General features: G+C 43.6%; 1 protein-coding gene across 1 annotated transcript in view; it reads left to right on the top strand.

Annotated features, from left to right (window-relative positions):
* CENPE (centromere protein E) overlaps positions 1-20213 on the top strand; it is a 3008010-nt gene that overhangs the window by 574097 nt on the left and 2413700 nt on the right. Inside the window, exon 11 of the mRNA XM_044063442.1 lies at positions 2970-3099. Within this exon, the coding sequence (XP_043919377.1) occupies positions 2970-3099 (130 nt within the window). The remainder of the gene's footprint in view (positions 1-2969; positions 3100-20213) is intronic.

Genomic DNA, 20213 nt, shown 5'->3' with positions numbered 1-20213 from the left:
GAATAGCTGGAGTCTTTTGGGAACTGAGTTTTTACCAAAGGGGATGGCGATATTTTCTGGCATTAAGCTTAAAGCCATGGTTTCGACACCAGTCATTGGGCTAGGTGAGGGCTTTTTGTAGGATGTCTGCATCACCTGGGGAGTTAATAACTGCTCCCAGCTTGCAGTAGTCTGCAAACTTGGTCAGACAGAGTCCCTCTGTTTTGGCCTGGACTTTTGAGATGTAGATTCCGAACAGGAGAGGACCCAGAACCGATCCCTGTGGGACTCCACTCATGACTGGTCAGCAGTTTGACGTGGAATCTACTACTTTCACACTGTGTGTTCTATCTGTGAGTCAGTTTGCAACCCCCTCCCCCCCAGTGATATAGGGGTTGATGCCTAGTTTGGCGAGTTTATCAATAATTCCTGAGTGAGGAATGGTATCTAAGGCCTTGGCCAGATTGAGGTAGGATGTATGCACTGACTTACCTTCATCCACAGCCCTGGTGACTGACTCAAAGAAGTCAACCATGTTGAGCAAGCATGATCTCCCTTTCACAAAGCCAAATTGTGTGGCGTATAGAGTTTGGAGATTTCCTATCTGTTAATCAGGTCCATGATGATGCGCTCCATAGCTTTACCTATCAGACTCGTCAGGCTAATGAGGCGATAATTCCCAGGGTCTGTAGTTGCTCCCCCTTTATGTAGAGGGATGACTGTAGCAGTGCGCCATTCAGTTGGGACAAAACCTGAGGTGAGGCTGTGACTGGACAGGGCACACAGATGTGGTGCCAGTTCGCTGTGTAGCTCATGTAGAGCGCAGCTATGGATATTATCGGGTCCCATGGAAGCTTTATTCTTGGCTTTGGACAATGCAGCTTTAACCTGTGCTGCAGTAATGCTGGGTGCCTGGCATTCTTCTGGTATTGTGATTGGTCCTTTAGGATGGGAGAGCGGGGTAAAGTTGGCACCAAATCTGTTGGCCAGTATGTTGGCAATATCGGTTGGCTCAGTATAGGAGGTACCATTGTGCAGTAACTCGGAGCAAATCTGGGTATTGCCGTGGAGGTTTATGATATAACTATAGAAGGCTTTGTGATTGTTTTTAGTGTCTGCCGCAATTCTGCCGCCTTAGCTGGCTTTAGAGGATTTGATGAGGAATCTCAACTTTTTGTTGAGGCTAATAAGGGAGTTTTCCACTCTTGGGACTTCACCATTTTCTGCAACAGTTTCTTCCTTCTGTTGTAGAGTTTATGGCAGGGGACCATCAGATTGGCTTCCGTTTTTTGGAGAACAGTGTCTTGGTTCTGTTGGGTATGGCTAGTTCATGCATTTATGTATATGTTCATACAGTGCATTGGTGTATGATTCAGCAGTCATGCAGCTATTTTCCATTGGCATGGGTGCCGTGAAGTTAGCCACCTCTGTTTTTTAGAGCTCAAAGTCAGCTTTGGAGGAGTTTTTCGAGGTGGTTACCTTTGCTGGGAGTGTGGGTGAGATGTGGAGTTCCATGGTGATTAGTTTGTTTGATTTGACCAGGGAGGGATTGACTACTGGTGTAGAGCAGTGGCCGCCCATGTTAGTAATAACCAAGTCAAAGATGTTGCTTCCTCTAATGGGGGTCAGAATGAACTGGTCCAGGGCATTGAAATTGATGAATTCCAGGAAGCGTTGGGCCAGTGTATTGGTGCTTAAGTAGTTCTCCAAGTTGATGGAGGGGTAGTTGAAGTCTGCTAGTATGAGAGTGTTGGATTGGACCTTGATAGATTCCCGGGTGCTTAGGAACGTGGACTGAGAGTCTAGGGACATGGTTGGGGACCTGTAGCAGGCTATGACCTGGTTCACTATCTTACCAAGTGTTAGTTTTATCTAAAGTATTTCAGATGCATTATGCTGGGCTATTAGTCTGGAGGTGTGCATATCCTTGATGGATATGGAGACACCACTGCCTTTGGAGCTATGGTCCATGTTTTGGGGCAGGAAGGTGTAAAATTAGTTATAGCCTGATAGTGCAGGGTTGCTTTCTGCATCTTTAAACCAGGTCTCTGTTACAGAACAAATGTCGATGTTCTAATTTTGAGGAGTGCTTCGAGAGAGTGAGATTTAGACTTCTTGCATTAAGCAGGATGACCCTCAGATTGCATTTATTTATAGCTGTTATGGTGGTAATTTGGTCTTTGGAACACTGTCTAAAAAAGGGCACTATAGGGGTGGCAAGAGCCTTGGCCAGTACCTGGAATCCCAGGGGTGACAGATGCAGGCCATCTCTGGCAAAGCATTGAGGTCTGTCAATGATGTTGACCCAAGCAGACAGATACTGGATCCCCTTAGAATGACACCAGAAACTTGGCCAATTGTTGAGTCAGTCATTTTTTTGTACTGCGGTGTCATTCTCAAGCGTCTGATAACAAATACATTTTGTAAAATAGGGTCCCTTATGTTTATTGTCCTGCCATTTGTCCAAACCGAAACTGAGAAGGTGTGGATTTGTGTTCACTTCCCTGTGTAAAGAAATGGTATTTACTGTGGTGTGAATTCAATCACTTGTGTTACTGGGCACTAATAGATGCTGATGTGATAGAATTTGTAAGATATATATGATGGGAGAATTTGCATTAGATTTATGTCAAGGTAGCTGCCTACTAGAGCCACGTCTACAAGGCAAACTTCATAGTTCATCATAGATGCTCATTGGTTTCACCAAAGAAATGTTTACCACTGCTGACTTCTGATTTTTTTCCACTTCTACCACAGCAACACAGTAAAATGCTTATAGTCCTCTACCTTTAACTGGAATTCTAAAAAAAAAAATGATTTTAAACGCACTTTAATTAGGTAATATATATGAACTGGCAAACTAAGGAGGTTGATTACTTTGAAATACTTAGTGCATTTTGACTGCCTTTCTGAAAATTTTGAACTGTTTTAGTGTAAAATGCTTCTTTAAGAATTTGCATTTGGATTAATTGTGTGTGTATTTTCCCTAGAGGATTTGTGAATTACAGAGACAGCAAATTGACTCGAATTCTGCAGAATTCACTGGGTGGCAATGCCAAAACTGTCATTATATGCACTGTTACTCCAGTCTCTTATGATGAAACATTAAGCACTCTTCAGGTGAGTAGCTTTACTTGTATGACTGAATTCTATTTGGGGTAATGCTGCAGAACTAGTTATGTAAATTGTTTAACGGTTTTGACTCATTGTGTCTGAGCCGATTTATTCTTTCAGACAATTGAGATAGACCTGTTCCAAATTATAAAACTGAATAAAGAGGGTTTATTTGGCTGTGATCAAAGAGATGTGCATTTCTCCCACAGTAATGGTTCCGAGAAGTTCAGATGACATTTAAAAAAAAAAAAAAAAAAAAAAAAAAAATGCTGCCTGTTATGGTGAAGTCTTCTTTTTTTTTTTTTCTGAGCTGCTGTATAAAAATCTTGTACTTGCACTGATGACAAGATGGGCAGTTGAGAAATGAGTTTAATTTATTGGCAGAAGAACTTAGATCCTTGAGTTCTTCTCTGTATGTGATGGGCCCTTTGCTTGGAATGTTGCAGTGCCTTCATGATCTTCGTGTTTCTCTGTTGCAGTCATTACATTTGGATTCTCTGCTTGCAGGTAGCCCTCAGTCGGCCTGATTAACAAAGTCTTGGGTCCTGCGTCGGTTGCTTTCCCTTCTTCCATGACGTCAGGTCGTCAGAGGTATAAAACATGCAGCCGATGCCATTACATCAGTCTTTCTTGCCGTGCAGTGCCCGAAGCAGAAGCATTTCGCAAGTGCCGGTCGGCCGACTATTGAAATATTGGAGTTGGAGTTTCAGAACCGAAGTCTTCACTAAAGCTAAGTACCCGTTAGAAACTTTTTCTTGCTTTTTACCGATGTCAGAAAAAGTTAATAATTGTATTACATGTGGGAAGCAAATACCTCATAAGGATTTCCATTTATACTGTATTTCTTGCCTAAGCCCTGATCACAACGTGCCTGGCCGTCGGTTTTGTGCTAGATTTAACCAACGCACTATTAAGCGTCGGTATATTTTTGCCTCAAAATATTTTGAAAACAGATTTAACTACCCAAAAATGTCATCGGATAGCAATCCGACTACCGGAGTAGATAAAAATCGCAAAGAAAAGGACAGAGGAAGGCAGCTAAGATCCAGAAACGACGAAGCTTCTCCTAAGCCAGTCGCCGGTACTCAGTGAGACGCTTTCGCAGCCGCTGATACCCGCTACCTTTGAGTCGCAGGCCTCTACCGACACCCATGTGGTGTCAGACATGCCGCAAGATACTTAAGGTATTGGACCGACGGATGTATCTCCCTCGGATGGATCCGGAGCCGCTGAGCATGCACCAGCTTCTGAGGGTGTATTCAGACCTCAACATTTATATATCAAACCGAAGACAGCTGCAAAACCAAAGGCAAAGACTACTTCTAAATCTAACAAACCGACGCCTGAGCCACATGCACAGGCCTCTGTGCCTAAAAAACAGATTATCAAAATGGCAGAAGACCTTATTACCTTGATCAGGGGTACCCATCCCCCTCCAGATAAGAGGCCTAGGCAAGACACTGATTATGAATCTTCAGATCAGGTTTCTATTTCTTCTGATTCCTCTTCTGATCAGGAATTATCTATACCTCCCTATGAGGATTCTTATGCTGAGGAGTCTATTCCATCTGCATCTCCTCCAGAGGATTATTCATTTGGAGAAACCTTGCGTACTTTGAGGGAGCATTTTCACTGGGGGAGTCAACTTCTCGGAATGAAAAAAGAGGCTCGGGGATTTCCTTCTCCCTCAGCAGAAGCCTTTAGCCATTCCCCCTGTTTTAGACATTGTGGATGATGTGTTTTCGGAGTCAAGCTAGACCCCTGACTCCTTACCTCCGGCTCCCAGCAAGCCTGACAAATATTACAGGGTCCCTGACTCTCATAAATTTTTATTTAGAAACCCTGCTGCTGACCCTGAAACTATTTCACAGGGTCCAAAGGGAGTTAAGGCCTCGACAGCAAAAAAATCTACCCCCTCAGACAGAGATTCAAGGGCACTAGACAGATGGGGAAAAAAAGGTTTATACATCTGCAACCTTGACAGTCAGGGCCTTAAAACTGTCAATTTCACATGCTTAAGTACCAACAACATGTTATGGGATTGCTGAAACAGAAAATGATGTTGATTTCAGACTGTGCAGAAAATAAAGAATTGTAGGAATTATTGCATGCAGCTGAACAAGTTGGAAAGCAAACTTTGCAGTGTGCTTTTTGATTCCTTAGAGGCCTCCTGCAGGGCCGCAGTTACTGGATCTGTGATTAGGAGGCATGCCTGGTTAAAGGAACAAAATTTGCCCGATCATGTTAAAGCTAAATTGCTAGATGCACCTTTACAGCATGATTCTTTGTTTGCTATTAAGGCAGAGGAGGTTTTAAAGAAAATGGAAGACAAAGCTAAGTCTATGCAAACTGTTAGACTTCTTACAAGTGCAGCCACCAAGATTCAGAAGACACTGGCCTACAAAAACTTGGACCTTTCCTGTGTCAGACAGAGCTCAAAGGGGCAAATCCAGACACCCAAAGGGTTCCAGATACCAGGCGCAAGATTCATACAGGTCAAAGCAATGGGGCACATCTACCTCCAAATCTGGGGGAGATAAAGCGCAAACCTACAGAAAACAGTCCCAATGACTTCCCTCTGCCTACACCAAGCACTTATCTTTTGACAGCACCCTTAGGGGAAAATTAGCACTTTTTGCTCAAAATTGGCAGTTGATAACCCAGGACAAGTGGGTACTAAACATAGTATCACAGGAATACAGATTCCATTTCCACACTCTGCCAATGGCAAACGGTTGACCAGATCTTCCCAAAAATCAATGGGCAGAGGCACAGAAACAGGTTACGTTCCTCATGGATAATGGGGGCCATTCAACCAGTACCAGAACAGGAAAAAGGACAAGGTTTTTACTCCAGACTGTTCTTGGTACCCAGTAAAGGACAAGGCCTGGAGGCCAATACTGGCTTTATCAATTTTGAACACATACTTGGACATTCCAAAATTCAAAACGCTGATTTTGCAGCAGCTTCTGTCCATGCTGGGCAAGAATGCTTGGCTGGTGACATTAGACCTAAAAGAGGCATACCCGCATGTCCCAATAAGACAGTCGTGCAGAAGGTACCTCAGATTCAAGGCTGGCTTAATGCATTACCAATTCTCTGCACTGCCCTTTGGCTTATCTACTGCTCCCAGGGTCTTTACAAAGTGCCTGGTACCAGTAATTGCATTTTGCAGGCAAAGAAGTATACAAATATATCCTTATTTGGACGACTTGTCTCATTCAAGCAGAGAACAAGGACACTCTTCTTTGACACCTGGCGTTTGTGAAAAGGCTACTAACATGCCTAGGGTACACTATAAACGAAAAGAAATCACAACTGGTACCCTCTCAAAAGATAACATTCCTGGGTGCAAGCTTGAATACAACTGCCCAGATGGCTTACCTTACGCCAGACAAACCTTACACCAGACAAACAAAGGCAACTGACTACTTATTTCAAATTGATGGCAACAAAAACCCAGTTTTCTGCAAGACAAATTCTGCAGGCTCTGGGCTTCATGGCATCCTGCATCCTACTAATTCCATATGCAAGACTGCATATGAGGAAACTTCAATGGTACCTAAAAAGTTTATGGAGTCAACATTCACACAGTCTGGAAACAATGATTCCTCTTATTCCCTGCCTGCAACAGGAGATCCTATGGTGTGCAAAGGCCTGTCACCAAAACATGGGATGGCCCTTCACTCTACCCCTTGCCAGCCAAACCTTAACAGACTCATCATATTATGCCTGGGGGGGCCATATGGCAGGAAGATGCATTCAGTGCATATGGGCACCAAAACAAATGCATCTACATATCAACCAGAAAGAGATGCTAGCTGTTCAAAATGCCCTAACAGCCTTCAAGGACTTGCTTCATCCAGGACAACTACTGATAAAGATGGGCAACACCACAGTTATGTGGTATATAAACAAGCAAGGGGGCACACACTCGTACCCCCTTTGCAGATTAGCCATGGCACGGTGGGGCACAGCTTTGACCTACCAAATACATCTTCAAGCTAGATTCCTGCCAGGAAAACAAAACACTCTGGCAGACGATTTAAGCAGAAACCTTATGGATCCTCATGAGTAGAAACTAAATCCACAAGTCTTCAGCATGATAACAGAGAAATGGGGGAGCCCAGACATGGATCTATTTGCCTCCTCAAAATTATCAACTGAAAAGATTCTGCACAAGGACTTATCACAGACAAGCATGGGAAGTGGACGCCCTATCCTTCAGTTGGAAAAACCTATCCGTGTACCCCTTTCCTCCTCTGCCTCGTATACCCAAGGTCCTCTTTAAGCCAGACAAGAGAAGCCAAAGATGATAATTGCCCCGGACTGGCCCCTCCAATACTGGTACCCAATCCTAAGGAACTTGTCTCAATACCAAGCTTGGACCTTGCCTCAAATACCACAACTACTGTCCCAGCAAACCAATCAGGTCCTGCACAATCAACTACAGACTCTAAACCTGGCAGCTTGGCTAATCAGGTAATCATGCAAACAACACCTCTCAGTAAAGCTGTGATGGATGTCATTTTGAAAACCAGAAGGCCTAGTACTAGAAAATCTTATGCCGACAAATGGAAGAGATTCTGTGCTTGGAATCAAGCACAAGGAACTGATACAGTAGAACCAAATATTCCTCAGATATTGCAATACTTAACTGAGATGCTTGACAAAGGCCTATCTTTCTCATCAATCAAAATCCATGTCTCTGCCATTTTGGCTCATTACAGCACAGAGCCACCAATCTTTTCTCATCCTTTACTAAAGCAGTATCTTAGAGGAGCCAAACATTTAAGGCCTCCTAGAAGATCACCATTACCTGCATGGGACCTCAATTATGTGTGGAAAACCTCACCCTGCCTCCATTTGAGCCAGCTGCTACCGCTGATATAAAGTTCTTATCATGGAAGACAGCTCTGCTACTAGCAATTACTTCAGCAAGCAGAGTTTCAGAGCTACAGGCCCTCATGGATGTAGAGCCTTTTATCATATTTTACCCAGACAGGGTGTCTCTGAGGGCAAATCTTACCTTTATGAATAAGGTGGATGTCCTTCAAGGATGCAACTGCAGTCCTGACATATGGGTTGTCCTGCCTCAGGCAGCCCTTCGGTCGGCCGGATTCCAAAGTCTGGGTCCGGCGTCGGCTGATGTCGGCCTTTCCCCGACGTCACTGCGCCTGGGGTATAAATGCGTCAGCCGACGCCATCTTCTTCAGTCTTTCTTGCCGCACGGCGCCCGAAGCAGAAGCAGTTCGCAAGTGCCGGTCGGCCAGCTCCTGTGTTTTCAGCTACTGAAGTCTTCAAAAAAGCTAAGTACCCCATTGGGGACCTTTTCTTGCCTCAGCCGATGTCAGATAAAACTGTAAAAGTTAATAATTGTTTAACTTGTGGGAAACAAATACCTCATAAGGATTTCCACTCTTACTGTTTACCCTGCTTAGGCCCAGAACACAACGTCTCTGCCTGTACAGCTTGTGCTTCTTTCAATAGACGCACTCTTAGGCGTCGGTCAGAGTTTGCACAGGATTATTTTGGGGAAGATTTCTGTTGTATCATGCCGTCGGAGCTTCCGACAGCACATTTACCTAAAAAACGGAAGGATAAGGACCGACACCCGCGGTCTCTGCCAACACCACGCTTAGGCCCACCGCGAGTGTCTCGGTCTCTTCTGAGCCGGTTTCACAACCGCTACAGACCGACGACACCGCCCCACCGGTTACTTCGGTGCCGGAGGCCAGCTTGGTGCTGGTTTCTGTTCCCCCCTCTGAGACCGTAGCTCAGGATATTTCTGACACCATTTCAGTGGATAAGACTACTCCAGCACGTGGGGCTGCCAGGCCTCCAATGTCTGTCCATTAAGGCCTACACACGTGTTAAGGCTGCCAAACAGGCTAAGTCTTTCCCTCCAAGATCTGTTTCTCTGGGATCCACTTCTGCTTCTCAAATTTTAAGTTTAGCTGAGGACCTTATTTCCTTAATTAGGGGTTCTCAGCCACATCCAGATAGAGGCTCTCAGCCACATTTTGTCGAGGCCTAGGGTTGAGCAGGTAGATCCCCAGTCCTCCGATGAGGCCTCTGGTGATTCTGCACATTCAGACTACCAGGAGGAGGCCTTCCCGGCCTACGAGGATTCTGATGCGGAGGAATCCATTCCCTCTGCTTCTCCTCCTGAGGAGTTTTCCTTTGGGGAAACGCTTCATTCCATGAGGGAACACTTCAAATGGCAAGGCCAAGAATACTCAGATTCTAGGAAAAGGTTAAGGGAATTTTTAAAGCTACCTCAGCATAGACCCTTAGCTATTCCTGCAGTTTTAAATGTTTTAGATGATGTGTACTTAGAATCTAGTGTTTCCCCTGACTCCCTCCCCCCTGCTCCTGTCAAGCCAGACAGGTACTACAGGGTCCCAGACACATCGATTTCTGTACAAGGGCCATACTGCTGACCCTGAAACTATTTCTCAGGGGCCTAAAGGGGTTTCCTCCACTACTGCTAAGAATCCACTTCCTTCGGAAAGAGATTCTAGGGCTTTAGAAAGGTGGGACAAGAAAGTATATACATCTTCCACCCTTTCTATGCGAGCATTAAATTGTCAATTTCATATGATTCAGTATCAGGAATACATGTTGGATGACTTGCAAAAGAAATTGGCCTCCCCTGAACCATTAGATAGAAAGGGGTTACAGGAATTGGTTCATAATACTCAGCAGGTTAGCAACCATTTCCTTCAGTGTGGATATGACGCATTGGAAGCTTCATGTAGAGCAGCAATGACAGGTGCGGTCATACGCAGACATGCTTGGTCAAAGGAACAAACATTGCCATACCATGCGAAAATTAAGCTTTTGGACGCACCACTAGAGAAACATAAGCTATTTGGTGCTACTGCACAAGAGGTTTTAAAGAAAATAGAGGAAAAGGCAAAATCAGTGCAAACAGTCAAAGATTTCCTCCAGGTACAGCCTCCAAGATTCAGCAGGAATTGGCCTTCTAAGCATTGGTCCTTTCCAGACGCAGACAAATTTCAAAGAGGCAAAAACAGACGTGGCACAGGTCGAGGGCAAACTCGAGGCTCCTACAGAGGATGTCAATGGCAGCCTCCGAACCAGAGAGGTGGGGCAGGACCTTCCACTGCTCCACAGGGACAATCTCAATGACTTGACTTTGACTCCGCCATCCAGGGCTCAATTAGAAGCACCTTTGGGCGGAAAATTATCTTTATTCTCACAAAATTGGCACAATATTACAAAGGACAAATGGATACTGGACATAATAGACAAAGGATACAGACTCCATTTTCATACACTACCAACAAGACATGGCAGGCCAAACCTGCCACCAAATCAAAGGGCAGAGGCACTCAAACAAATAACAAACCTACTTCAAATAAGAGCAATAGAGAAGGTTCCTTCTGCAGAACAAGGCCAAGGATTTTATTCGAGACTGTTCCTTGTTCCAAGAAAAGAAAACCAATGGAGACCCATTCTGGACTTGTCCGCACTGAATACTTACCTTATTGTGCCAAAATTCAAAATGCTGACTTTACAGCAACTCCTTCCCATGCTGGGCAAGGGGTCTTGGCTGGTAACTCTGGACCTCAAGGAGGCATACCTGCATGTCCCAATCAGCAAAGTTGCAGAAGATACCTCAGATTTCTTGCAGGCTCAGAGCATTATCAATTCGCAGCATTGCCCTTTGGCTTATCTACTGCGCCCAGAGTGTTCACGAAATGCCTGGCATCAGTAATTGCACATTGCAGACTCCAGGGGATACAAATATACCCTTACCTGGACGACTGCCTTATACAAGCGGACAGCCAACAAGCTTTGTTAAAAAACTTGGACTATGTTATTCACCTACTGCAGGCCTTGGGATACAGAGTCAATATTCAGAAATCAAGTCTCGTACCATCCCAACAAATGCCTTTCCTGGGTGCCACACTGGACACAAACACCCAGATGGCGTTTCTGACAAAAGAAAAACAAAAATGATTACCAGAATGCTTCAGAAAATTAGCAACACACACCCAGATGACTGCAAGGAAAATCCTGCAGGCCCTGGGTTTCATGGCATCATGCATTCTTCTGATTCCACACGCAAGGCTGCATATGAGGAAACTACAATGGTATCTAAAAAGTCTATGGTCTCAACACAGCCACAGCCTGGAAGCATTGATCCCACTCATTCCATGCCTTCAAAAGGAATTTCTGTGGTGGGCTCAAGCAAGCCAGATAAACAAAGGGCTGCCTTTCAGCAAGCCTCATACAAGTCAAACCATAACAACAGACGCCTCAGACCATGGATGTGGGGGGCGCACATGGAGGGCAGATGCATTCAAGGACAATGGACACAAAAAGAAAAGCACCTGCACATCAACCAAAAAGAAATGCTGGCAGTGATACATGCATCAGGGCCATATACTAATAGACAGACAATACCACAGTTATGTGGTACATAAACAAGCAAGGAGGTACCCATTCCTACCCTCTCTGCAGACTGGCAATGAATCTATGGGATATTTCCCTACAATTGAAAATAGAGCTACAATCCCAGTTTGTACCAAGGAAGGACAATGTTCTGGCGGACAGCCTAAGCAGAAACATCATGGATCCGCACGAATGGATGTTGCATCCAGACATTTTCTTACAAATAACTCAAGCATGGGGAAGGCCGGACATAGATCTTTTTGCCTCCCACCTCAATCACCATCTGAAAAAGTTTTGCACAAGGACATACCATCCTCAAGCATGGAAGGTGGACGCTCTCTCCTTCAGTTGGAATTCTCTGACACTATATGCCTTCCCACCTCTTCCTTTGATGACCAAGGTGTTACTAAAGATCAAGACAGAGCAACCGAAAGTCATACTGATAGCTCCAGACTGGCCAAGACAACGCTGGTACCCACTGCTACGGAGCTTGACATACACCAATCCGTGGCTCCTTCCTCAAAGGCCACTTCTTCTGACACAGCACAATTACAGGACACTACACCCCAGCTTGAAAACATTGAAGCTGACAGCATGGAAGATTCCATGACTATTCCTCAGGATACACTTTCCAAAAGGGTAAAAGATATCATCCTGGAGGCGCGCAGACCTTCCACTAGAAAAACATACTCAGCAAAACGGAAGAGATTTCTTATCTGGAACAGCAAAAAGGGTCAAGACCCATCAGTGAGCATTCCACAGATCCTAGAATATTTGGCTGAAATGCTCCACAATGGCCTTTCATATTCTTCCATAAAAATACATGCTTCAGCAATATCTGCCAAATATAACACTGATCCGCCTGTATTTTCTCACCCATTGCTAAGACAGTTTCTAAGAGGTATAAAGAACATCAACCCTCCAAGGAAACCACCAGTGCCAGCATGGGACCTCAACTTCATGATGGAAAAATTAACTCTTCCTCTATTTGAACCAGCAGCATCTTCAGAGTTGAAATTTCTGTCTTGGAAGACAGCTTTCCTTCTGGCAGTAACCTCAGCAAGAAGAGTCTCTGAGCTACAGGCCCTTATGGCAATACAACCATTTCTCATTTTTCATCAGGACAGAGTTTCTTTGAGAACCAGTCCGTCATTCATGCCAAAGGTGGTATCCAGGGTGTCCCTGAATCAAGCTATTCACCTGCCTACCTTCTTTCCCAATCCTCAAAATAAAGGAGAGAGACTTCTGCACACCTTGGACATACACAGACAGTTGCGCTACTACTTGGACAGAACAAGGTCTTTCAGAAAATCTGACCAGCTTTTTGTACCTTGCGCTGCTGGATTGCAGGGAAAAGCAATTTCCAAACAGACAATTTCTAAATGGATTGGAAATTGCATTCGATTCTGCTACTCTTTTCATGGAAAAACTGTGCCAGCTGACATCAGGCCACATTCCACCAGAGCTACAGCCACCTCCGCAGCCTTTCTAAGAGGAGTAGCAACAAAGGACATTTTAGAAGCTGCTACATGGAGCTCCTTGCATACATTTTCCAAACATTACAACCTGCCTTTATATTCCAGATCCAGAGCAGTGTTTGCTTCTGCAGTTCTGCAGGGCATTTTAGCTACACCATCTTTGTCTTGGTGCCTACCACCCCCAGGTTGGCTATGGTATTCAACCCATATGTCAGGACTGCAGTTGCATCCTTGAAGGACATAGTACAGTTTTGTACCTACCATAAATGTAGATGTCCGATAGGTATGCAACTGCAGTCAGGTTTTCCCTCCCACCTACCCCTCTGTGGTATTCATTTGGGTTTCTACCCCTCATTTTAGCTACCTGGGGTAATCTTTTATGGTGTATTTGTTTTTATGTTGTTGTACTTGTCTGGAATTTTTTCTCTATTTTCAAATTTAGCCTTCCTTAGAGGGCACCTGGCATCTGGGGCAAGAAACAATGAAGAAGATGGTGCCGGCTGACGCTTTTATACCCCAGGCACAGTGACGTCGGGGAAAGGGCTACATCAGCTGATGCCGGACCCAGACTTTGGAATCCGGCCGACCGAAGGGCTGCCTGAGGAAGGACAACCCATATGTCAGGACTGCAGTTGCATACCTATCGGACATCTACATTTATGGTAGGTACAAAACTGTACTTTTCCAGTGTGGCTCTTAACCAAACAATTCATCTGCCAAATTTTTATCCAAATCCGCAGAACAAATGGGAGAGAATTCTGCATTCTTTGGACATTCACAGACAGCTAAGATTCTACTTGAGCAGGACTAAGCTCTAAGAAAAACTGAGCAATTACTAGTGTCGTATACTGCAGGGTCAGAAGGAAAGGCTATTTCAAAGCAGACAGTTTCAAAGTGGATAAGCCACTGCATCCGTTTCTGCTACTTACACCATGGTAAACCTGTGCCCAAGGGCATTAGGTCTCATTCCACCAGAGCTGCAGCTATTTCAGCAGCCTTCTCAGAGGAGTACCAACTAAAGACATTCTAGAGGCTGCTACTTGGAGTTCTGTTCACACCTTTACAAAGCATTACCATTTGCCTCTCTATTCTAAGTCCAGGGCAGGCTTTGCCACTGCAGTGCTGTAGGGCATTGTAGCCGCACCTAATGCTGTTTAGCTCCAGCCTCCCAACCATAGCTTTGGGATTCTACCCAAATGTAATGACTGCAACAGTGAAACTCGAAGTACATAGTGCAGTTTGTGTACACTTACCATAAATGTAGATGTTCGAGTGTATTCACTGTTGCAGTCCAGGTTACCCTCCCGCCATCCCCCTGTCATTCTGAAGTTTATCTTTCCTTCACTATCTTCTACAACCTATGTGGTGTATTTGCTTGTAGATGAAGGTAAAGCTTATATTGATGCATGTATTTATATATATATATATATATATATATATATATATATATATATATATATATATATATATATATATATATATATATATATATATATATATATATATATATATATATATAGAGTGCTACCTTTTTGGGGGCACCTGACATCGGGGGCAAGAAAAACTAAAGAAAATGGCGTCTGCTGCATGTTTTATACCCCTGACAACATGGAAGAAAAGACAGCAACAGACACAGGGCCCAAGACTTTGAAATTCAGGCCGACTGCGGGAAACCTGCCAGCAGATTACCCAAATGTAATGACTGCAACAGTGAATACACTTGAACATCTACATTTATGGTAAGTGTACACAACTGTACTTTGCTTTTAGGAGGCATATGCATTCTGGTGTACATGCCAACCTTCACAGTATTTCTCAAGAAAATATACCCAGTCTTCTGGATGCAATGAAAAACTCAATTTTCTGAAGCTTGCTAAACCCTGATATGACCTTTGCCACATTATGTAAGCCCACCATAGTCTGTCGCTATCTGTGGATTATCTCATTCTCTATCTAACACACTTGCATTAATATTTAACTCTCTCGTGTAAGTGTATATAACTTATCCATAAGCTCATTTCAGCTTCAATCAGCCATACAATTTAAAGAATTTCTTATACTGGACACTTAACAGTAGTTCTATTTATGACATTGCTTTAACCTTAATCCATGCATTGTATTGCCCTGACTATATCTGGATTGTATAAATTAATTTTGTTTTGTAGCTTTCCATAGGCTGAGACTGAAATTAGTAATTTACGATCAGCGCTTTTCCCTGGCTAATTCAAATAAATTTGAAAAAAAATAGTTCATTTCAGTGCATTAAGCAGAACCTTCTGCTGCCAATTGAATTCTGGTCGGCTGGGGCATACTCAATGCCACAGGGTTGAGGATACTGCTTTTTTAATATTTGCAAGGGTGCTTATCTCTTTGACTGACTCCTCTTCATGATGGTGGCATATTTGCCAGCAAACTTGAGAGCAGCATGATGATAGATTCTGGTGTGCGTGTCCCTGAGTACTTGTCCGTGGAAGTGTTGCTTCTCTGACCCTTCATTCCTGATAGAAATAAAACATTTGTATTTAGACAGGACAAAATAGTTTGGGAAATCTGATCAGCTGTTCATATCTTTCTCAGAAAGGGGCAGCAGTTGCCAACTCCACATTGGCTAAATGGCTAAGAGGTTGCATTTCCTTTGTTTATTCTTTGAAAGGTATTTCTTTGTACATGTCAAAGCTCATTCTACAAGATCCATGGCAACATCTGAAGCCTTTTCCTCAAGGGTGTTAATTGATGACATTTGTGCAGCTGCTTCTTGGTCAAATTCACGCGCCTTTATTACACATTATAAATTGGACGTTTCCAGGAATAGGGCTTCCTTTGGTTCTGCAGTGCTCCGGAATATCCTTCCACAAAGGCCACCCTAGTTTTTTGTAGCTGGGGACTATGTCCAAAGGTTGAGGAATGAATGAAAAAAATGGCAACATTAATATAAAGAAGTTATGTATTTGACATAATGTTCCATCTGTGTTGTCCATTTTCATTCTTCCTCAACCTCCTTGCTTTCCTTTCCCCTGTCCATAATTACAAAAGGTCTGATGGAGATACTAGTAGGAACGACTCTTCCCGTTTTGAGTCCCTGAACTGTACTGTCTTTTAGTTATGTATGGAGGTTATGTGATTACTTCTAAATTTATCAAGATATTTTTCTGCATATATATATATATATATATATATATATATATATATATATGTGTGTGTGTGTGTACATACATATACATATACATATATATATATATATATATATATATATGTGTGTGTGTGTGTGTATATATATATATATATATATATCTATATATATATATGCAGCAAACTCTGAGGTACTATTGGGGGCGGGGCATCATGGGATAGTGAGGAGCTTATGCTTCGGATCCTAAGCTTGTAAAGTGGCCGAGTGGGTTCTGAGAGTCAGATCTGAGAGCTGAGTTGACCTAGTGGGCTAATGAACTATACTAGATCTGAAACCCACAGGATGAGGAAGAAAATGGGCAAGACTGATGGAATGTCATGGTAAGTAAATAACTTCTTTTCTTCTCATGTCTGATTCCCGCCCCTCCCCGAAGAGGAAGAGTGGATCATCAACAGACCAGAAACTGAATCTGCTGATTTTGAAGATGATGTGGAGGATTTGTAACGCACACAAGACTTGAGTGTGATTCTGCAACAAAGGACCTTCAGTCTGGGGATAATGTACGTCTGTCTTTCTCTCTCTCTCTCTCTCTCTCTCTCTCTCTCTCTCTCTCATGAGAGAATTTCTAATAGTAAGCCCATGATGCCTCTGCTGTTTAGAAGACAACCATGGAACTTCTGAGGTTTGGCTTAATAAAATCTATTACTATTCCAGCATGCGAGGAATCCCTCCTCTATGTTTTTGACAGAAGCAACTTAAATCCTAATCTCCAAGCCACCTTTGCCCCAAGAAACCAGATTTTTTTTTTTTTTTATATATACAGATTGCAGCTTTCTCCACAAAATTAATTTATACGAATGTGATAAATAACCCAGACAGTGCCCCTGGAGTCTGAGAGCTTGGGTGCCTCCAGGTTATAACACTCTTCCTAATGATATGTAGAGTAAATTTGATGGTTGTGGTAAGAAGGTGTACACCTCAAACTTCAGGTTTTAGGATTCTTGGTTAGAACCACAATAAATACCAAGAGCGTATCTTAAAGTAACCTGTAGAAGGTTCTGGGGGATGAGAACAAAATAGCTGCTTTGGTCCAGCAAGTCCAGACTATCCTGCAGTTGAGGATGCATGCTGGTAGGTTTTGGTGATAGTGCATCATCCAGAGCTGTCACCCAGAGCTGCTGCGTAGAGAGTTGTGCTATTGAATGAAGACGGTCTGTCTGAAAATAACAAATTGCCACAGCTCTATAGTTCTGTGGACTGAGAGCTGCTAATTGGATCACAGGCTTCAGTGTGCCTAAAAGGCTGCACTGCAAACATTTTTGAATCTTTGGAGCATGTGATCTGATGTTAATCTTCATTCTGTTCTCAACTGTGTTTGGATCTGAGCTGTCTGATCTGACTCGGCGGTTGCAAAAGCTTGTGGCAACTTAGAACTCTGTAGCTTCTCCCTTAGTCAGAATGCACCAACCCCATTTATCTCAGATCTCATTTGCCACCTCCAGTGACAGATGTGGTGGTTAGTCTCTCGAGCTTAAATTTAATGTGGGTTTTTTTTTCATATTACTGTCATTTCTTGTTCTGTTTCCTATTGCCTTTTTTTTTACTTATGTAAAATTCTATAGTTAGTATTTTTTCTCCCTTACTGTGTTCTACGCTCGTTGCAGCTCTTGACTACCTTTGTAGGTATCTTTTTCTCTTTCCTTTCCTCTCTTCCTTAAAAAAAAAAATTATATTTTTTTTCTGACGGTCTTTAAATTTAATTCTTAAGATTACAGTTTTTTGGAGTGTGTTACATTGGTCGTTATTCTTGTAGTTTAGTTAAGATGTCGGAAAAAGTGGAAAGTGTGGTCAGAAAATACCCTTTTCTGATGCTCATATGCTTTGCGAATGCTGTCTTGGACACTAAATCTCCAAGAATATTGTTCAGTTTGTCATGCGTTCAACCAAAGGGTTCTAGTTAAACGCAAACGCAAATTAATACTCGAGGGTTTACTTCCATCCTCCTTTTAGTGAGGCTTTATCTGGAGCTTCTTAAAATCTATGAAAATTTCTTCCACTGCTTCTTCTAAATCTTCTGAGAAGTCTTTTAAAAGGTCCCTTCTGGAGCCATCTGTTCCTTTGGATCTGAAAGAGAAAAGGCCAAAATCTACGGATCCGACTTCATTATTGGATCCGAGATGCACACAACTACAGTCCTTGGATCCAACTCTCTTCAGATCAGAAATGTTTGAAAGTTAAACGTGCCACAGATCAGACCCCCCCCCCCCCCCCCCCAAGTATCCGGCACAAAAGACCTGATGTGGTAGTTTAACTCAGAACAAAATACTCCCCCCAGATGGACCCAGTTCCCTCCAGAGTTTCTTCCCCACTATGTGAAGAGTCCACAATCTCCTTCAGGGATTTTTACTTGCTCTTCCAGAAGCCTTATGCAAGATAATGTGGCAAGGTTAGTGATGAAAATTTTCTCTGCCAGTTGGTGTTCTTTCCGGCTCTTAACGCTTGCGGTTAGGAGATCCATACTTACAATACTCCACCATTGCCAGGTCCTCCTGTAACTCTCATCAAGGTCTCTGAGCACTTAGATCAGAGTTGTCTGGGCCCATCTGCTTTGGATCTGAGAATCATTTTATCCTATGATTTGAGGCTCACTATTAGCTGTTCAATTAATTTGGATCTAGAGTGCTCTCTGAGCTGATTCTACCCTCTCAGGTCTGAGGTGCTTTGCTCGACTGAGGGTTTCAGAGCTCTGTCTACACCTCGAAGCCAGTGGTTAGTTCGGCTCCAACTTCAACCTCAGGTTAAGTATCCTCAGGGCAGGGATGGACACTGGATCAGAGACACTCTCTGATCTGGGATCCTACCCTCGCTGGGACAGTCAGGGTATCCCTCTTGCTTCTGACATTTCCTTAGAGTACCCCACTGAGGCGGTCCCCATGAAGGGAATATGCAAGAGGAAACATTTTCCCCTGAATCTGTCACCAGAGATGCAGATCTTTGAGGGCAAATGGTCCCCATGGTCACCTCCTGGTGTCTTATTCGGAGACATCCTGGATATCCTAAAACAAGGAGGTGGTTGGAAGTCCAGCCAACCCTTCGGAGGAATCTGCATTCCTGGAGGTGTTTGGTACTGATCCATCGACCTCCCTCCTGGTTAACCCTAACCACCGATAAGCTCATTAACTTGTTCTCATGGCAGACGTGGCAGGATCCAGACGTCATTAATCCAATCCCCAGGAAGCCAGATAAAATCAAGACTGCTCCAGAGTATAAGCAGTTTTGGTCCACTGGTGTGCCTGTTGATGCCTCGGTCATGGTGGCAGCCTCTAAGAAGGAACTTGTAGAAGAAAGTTACTCTGCTGTTCCTCCCAACAAGGGGCACTGGGTGATGGACAGATTCAAGAAACAAGTCTATGCTTCAGTAATGCTTGCCTTAAGGTAACTGAACTGTTTGACATATTTCATGAGACTACAGAGGGACCTGACTAAGGAGCTATCAGATACCCTCTCAGGTTCCATTTCTGAATAGGTGAAAACATCTGTCACCTCTCAGTTGGCTACCCTAAAGTCAATATCCAACTCCTTCATGAGTCTCTTTTCTAATGTAACAGAAGGAACTTGTAGAGCAGCATGTTCAGGCATTGCCATTAGGAGACGCACCTGGATGCTCTTATGTGATTTTTGTGGAGCCCTTTAAGCCTTTGTCCATGCTGTTTTTGAAGGCATGTCTCTTTTTTGGCCCCAAGATTAATGATGCATTGTCCAGGTTTGAAAAGGATGGAAAGACTCTCTCTGGTGTGGTCATAAGTTTTTCCAACCCTCAAAGGTCCTTTTCAAGGAATCATTGATGTGGTGGAGTAAAGTGTGGCTAAAAAAATCCCAAGGCTCTTTCCAGGAACCAAATGGAGGAGGTTCCCCCAGAGGCAGAGGGGGAACTCAAATGGTGGATGACGCACTCATGGCAGAGGTTGCTCGCATAACCAAGGTTTCTGAGATTTTCTTTCTTTGGCAAACCCTTTCAGCACTTCTGAAAGGAGGGCTGCTTGTCTCCCTCTGAAGGCAGTTGGGGGTCATTTGTCCTTGCAGCAGAA

This window comes from Protopterus annectens, chromosome 2.part1 (assembly GCF_019279795.1).
Source record: "Protopterus annectens isolate FY-2018-M chromosome 2.part1, PAN1.0, whole genome shotgun sequence".
NCBI lineage: Eukaryota > Metazoa > Chordata > Ceratodontiformes > Protopteridae > Protopterus > Protopterus annectens.
This window is presented reverse-complemented; position numbering and strand designations above follow the sequence as displayed.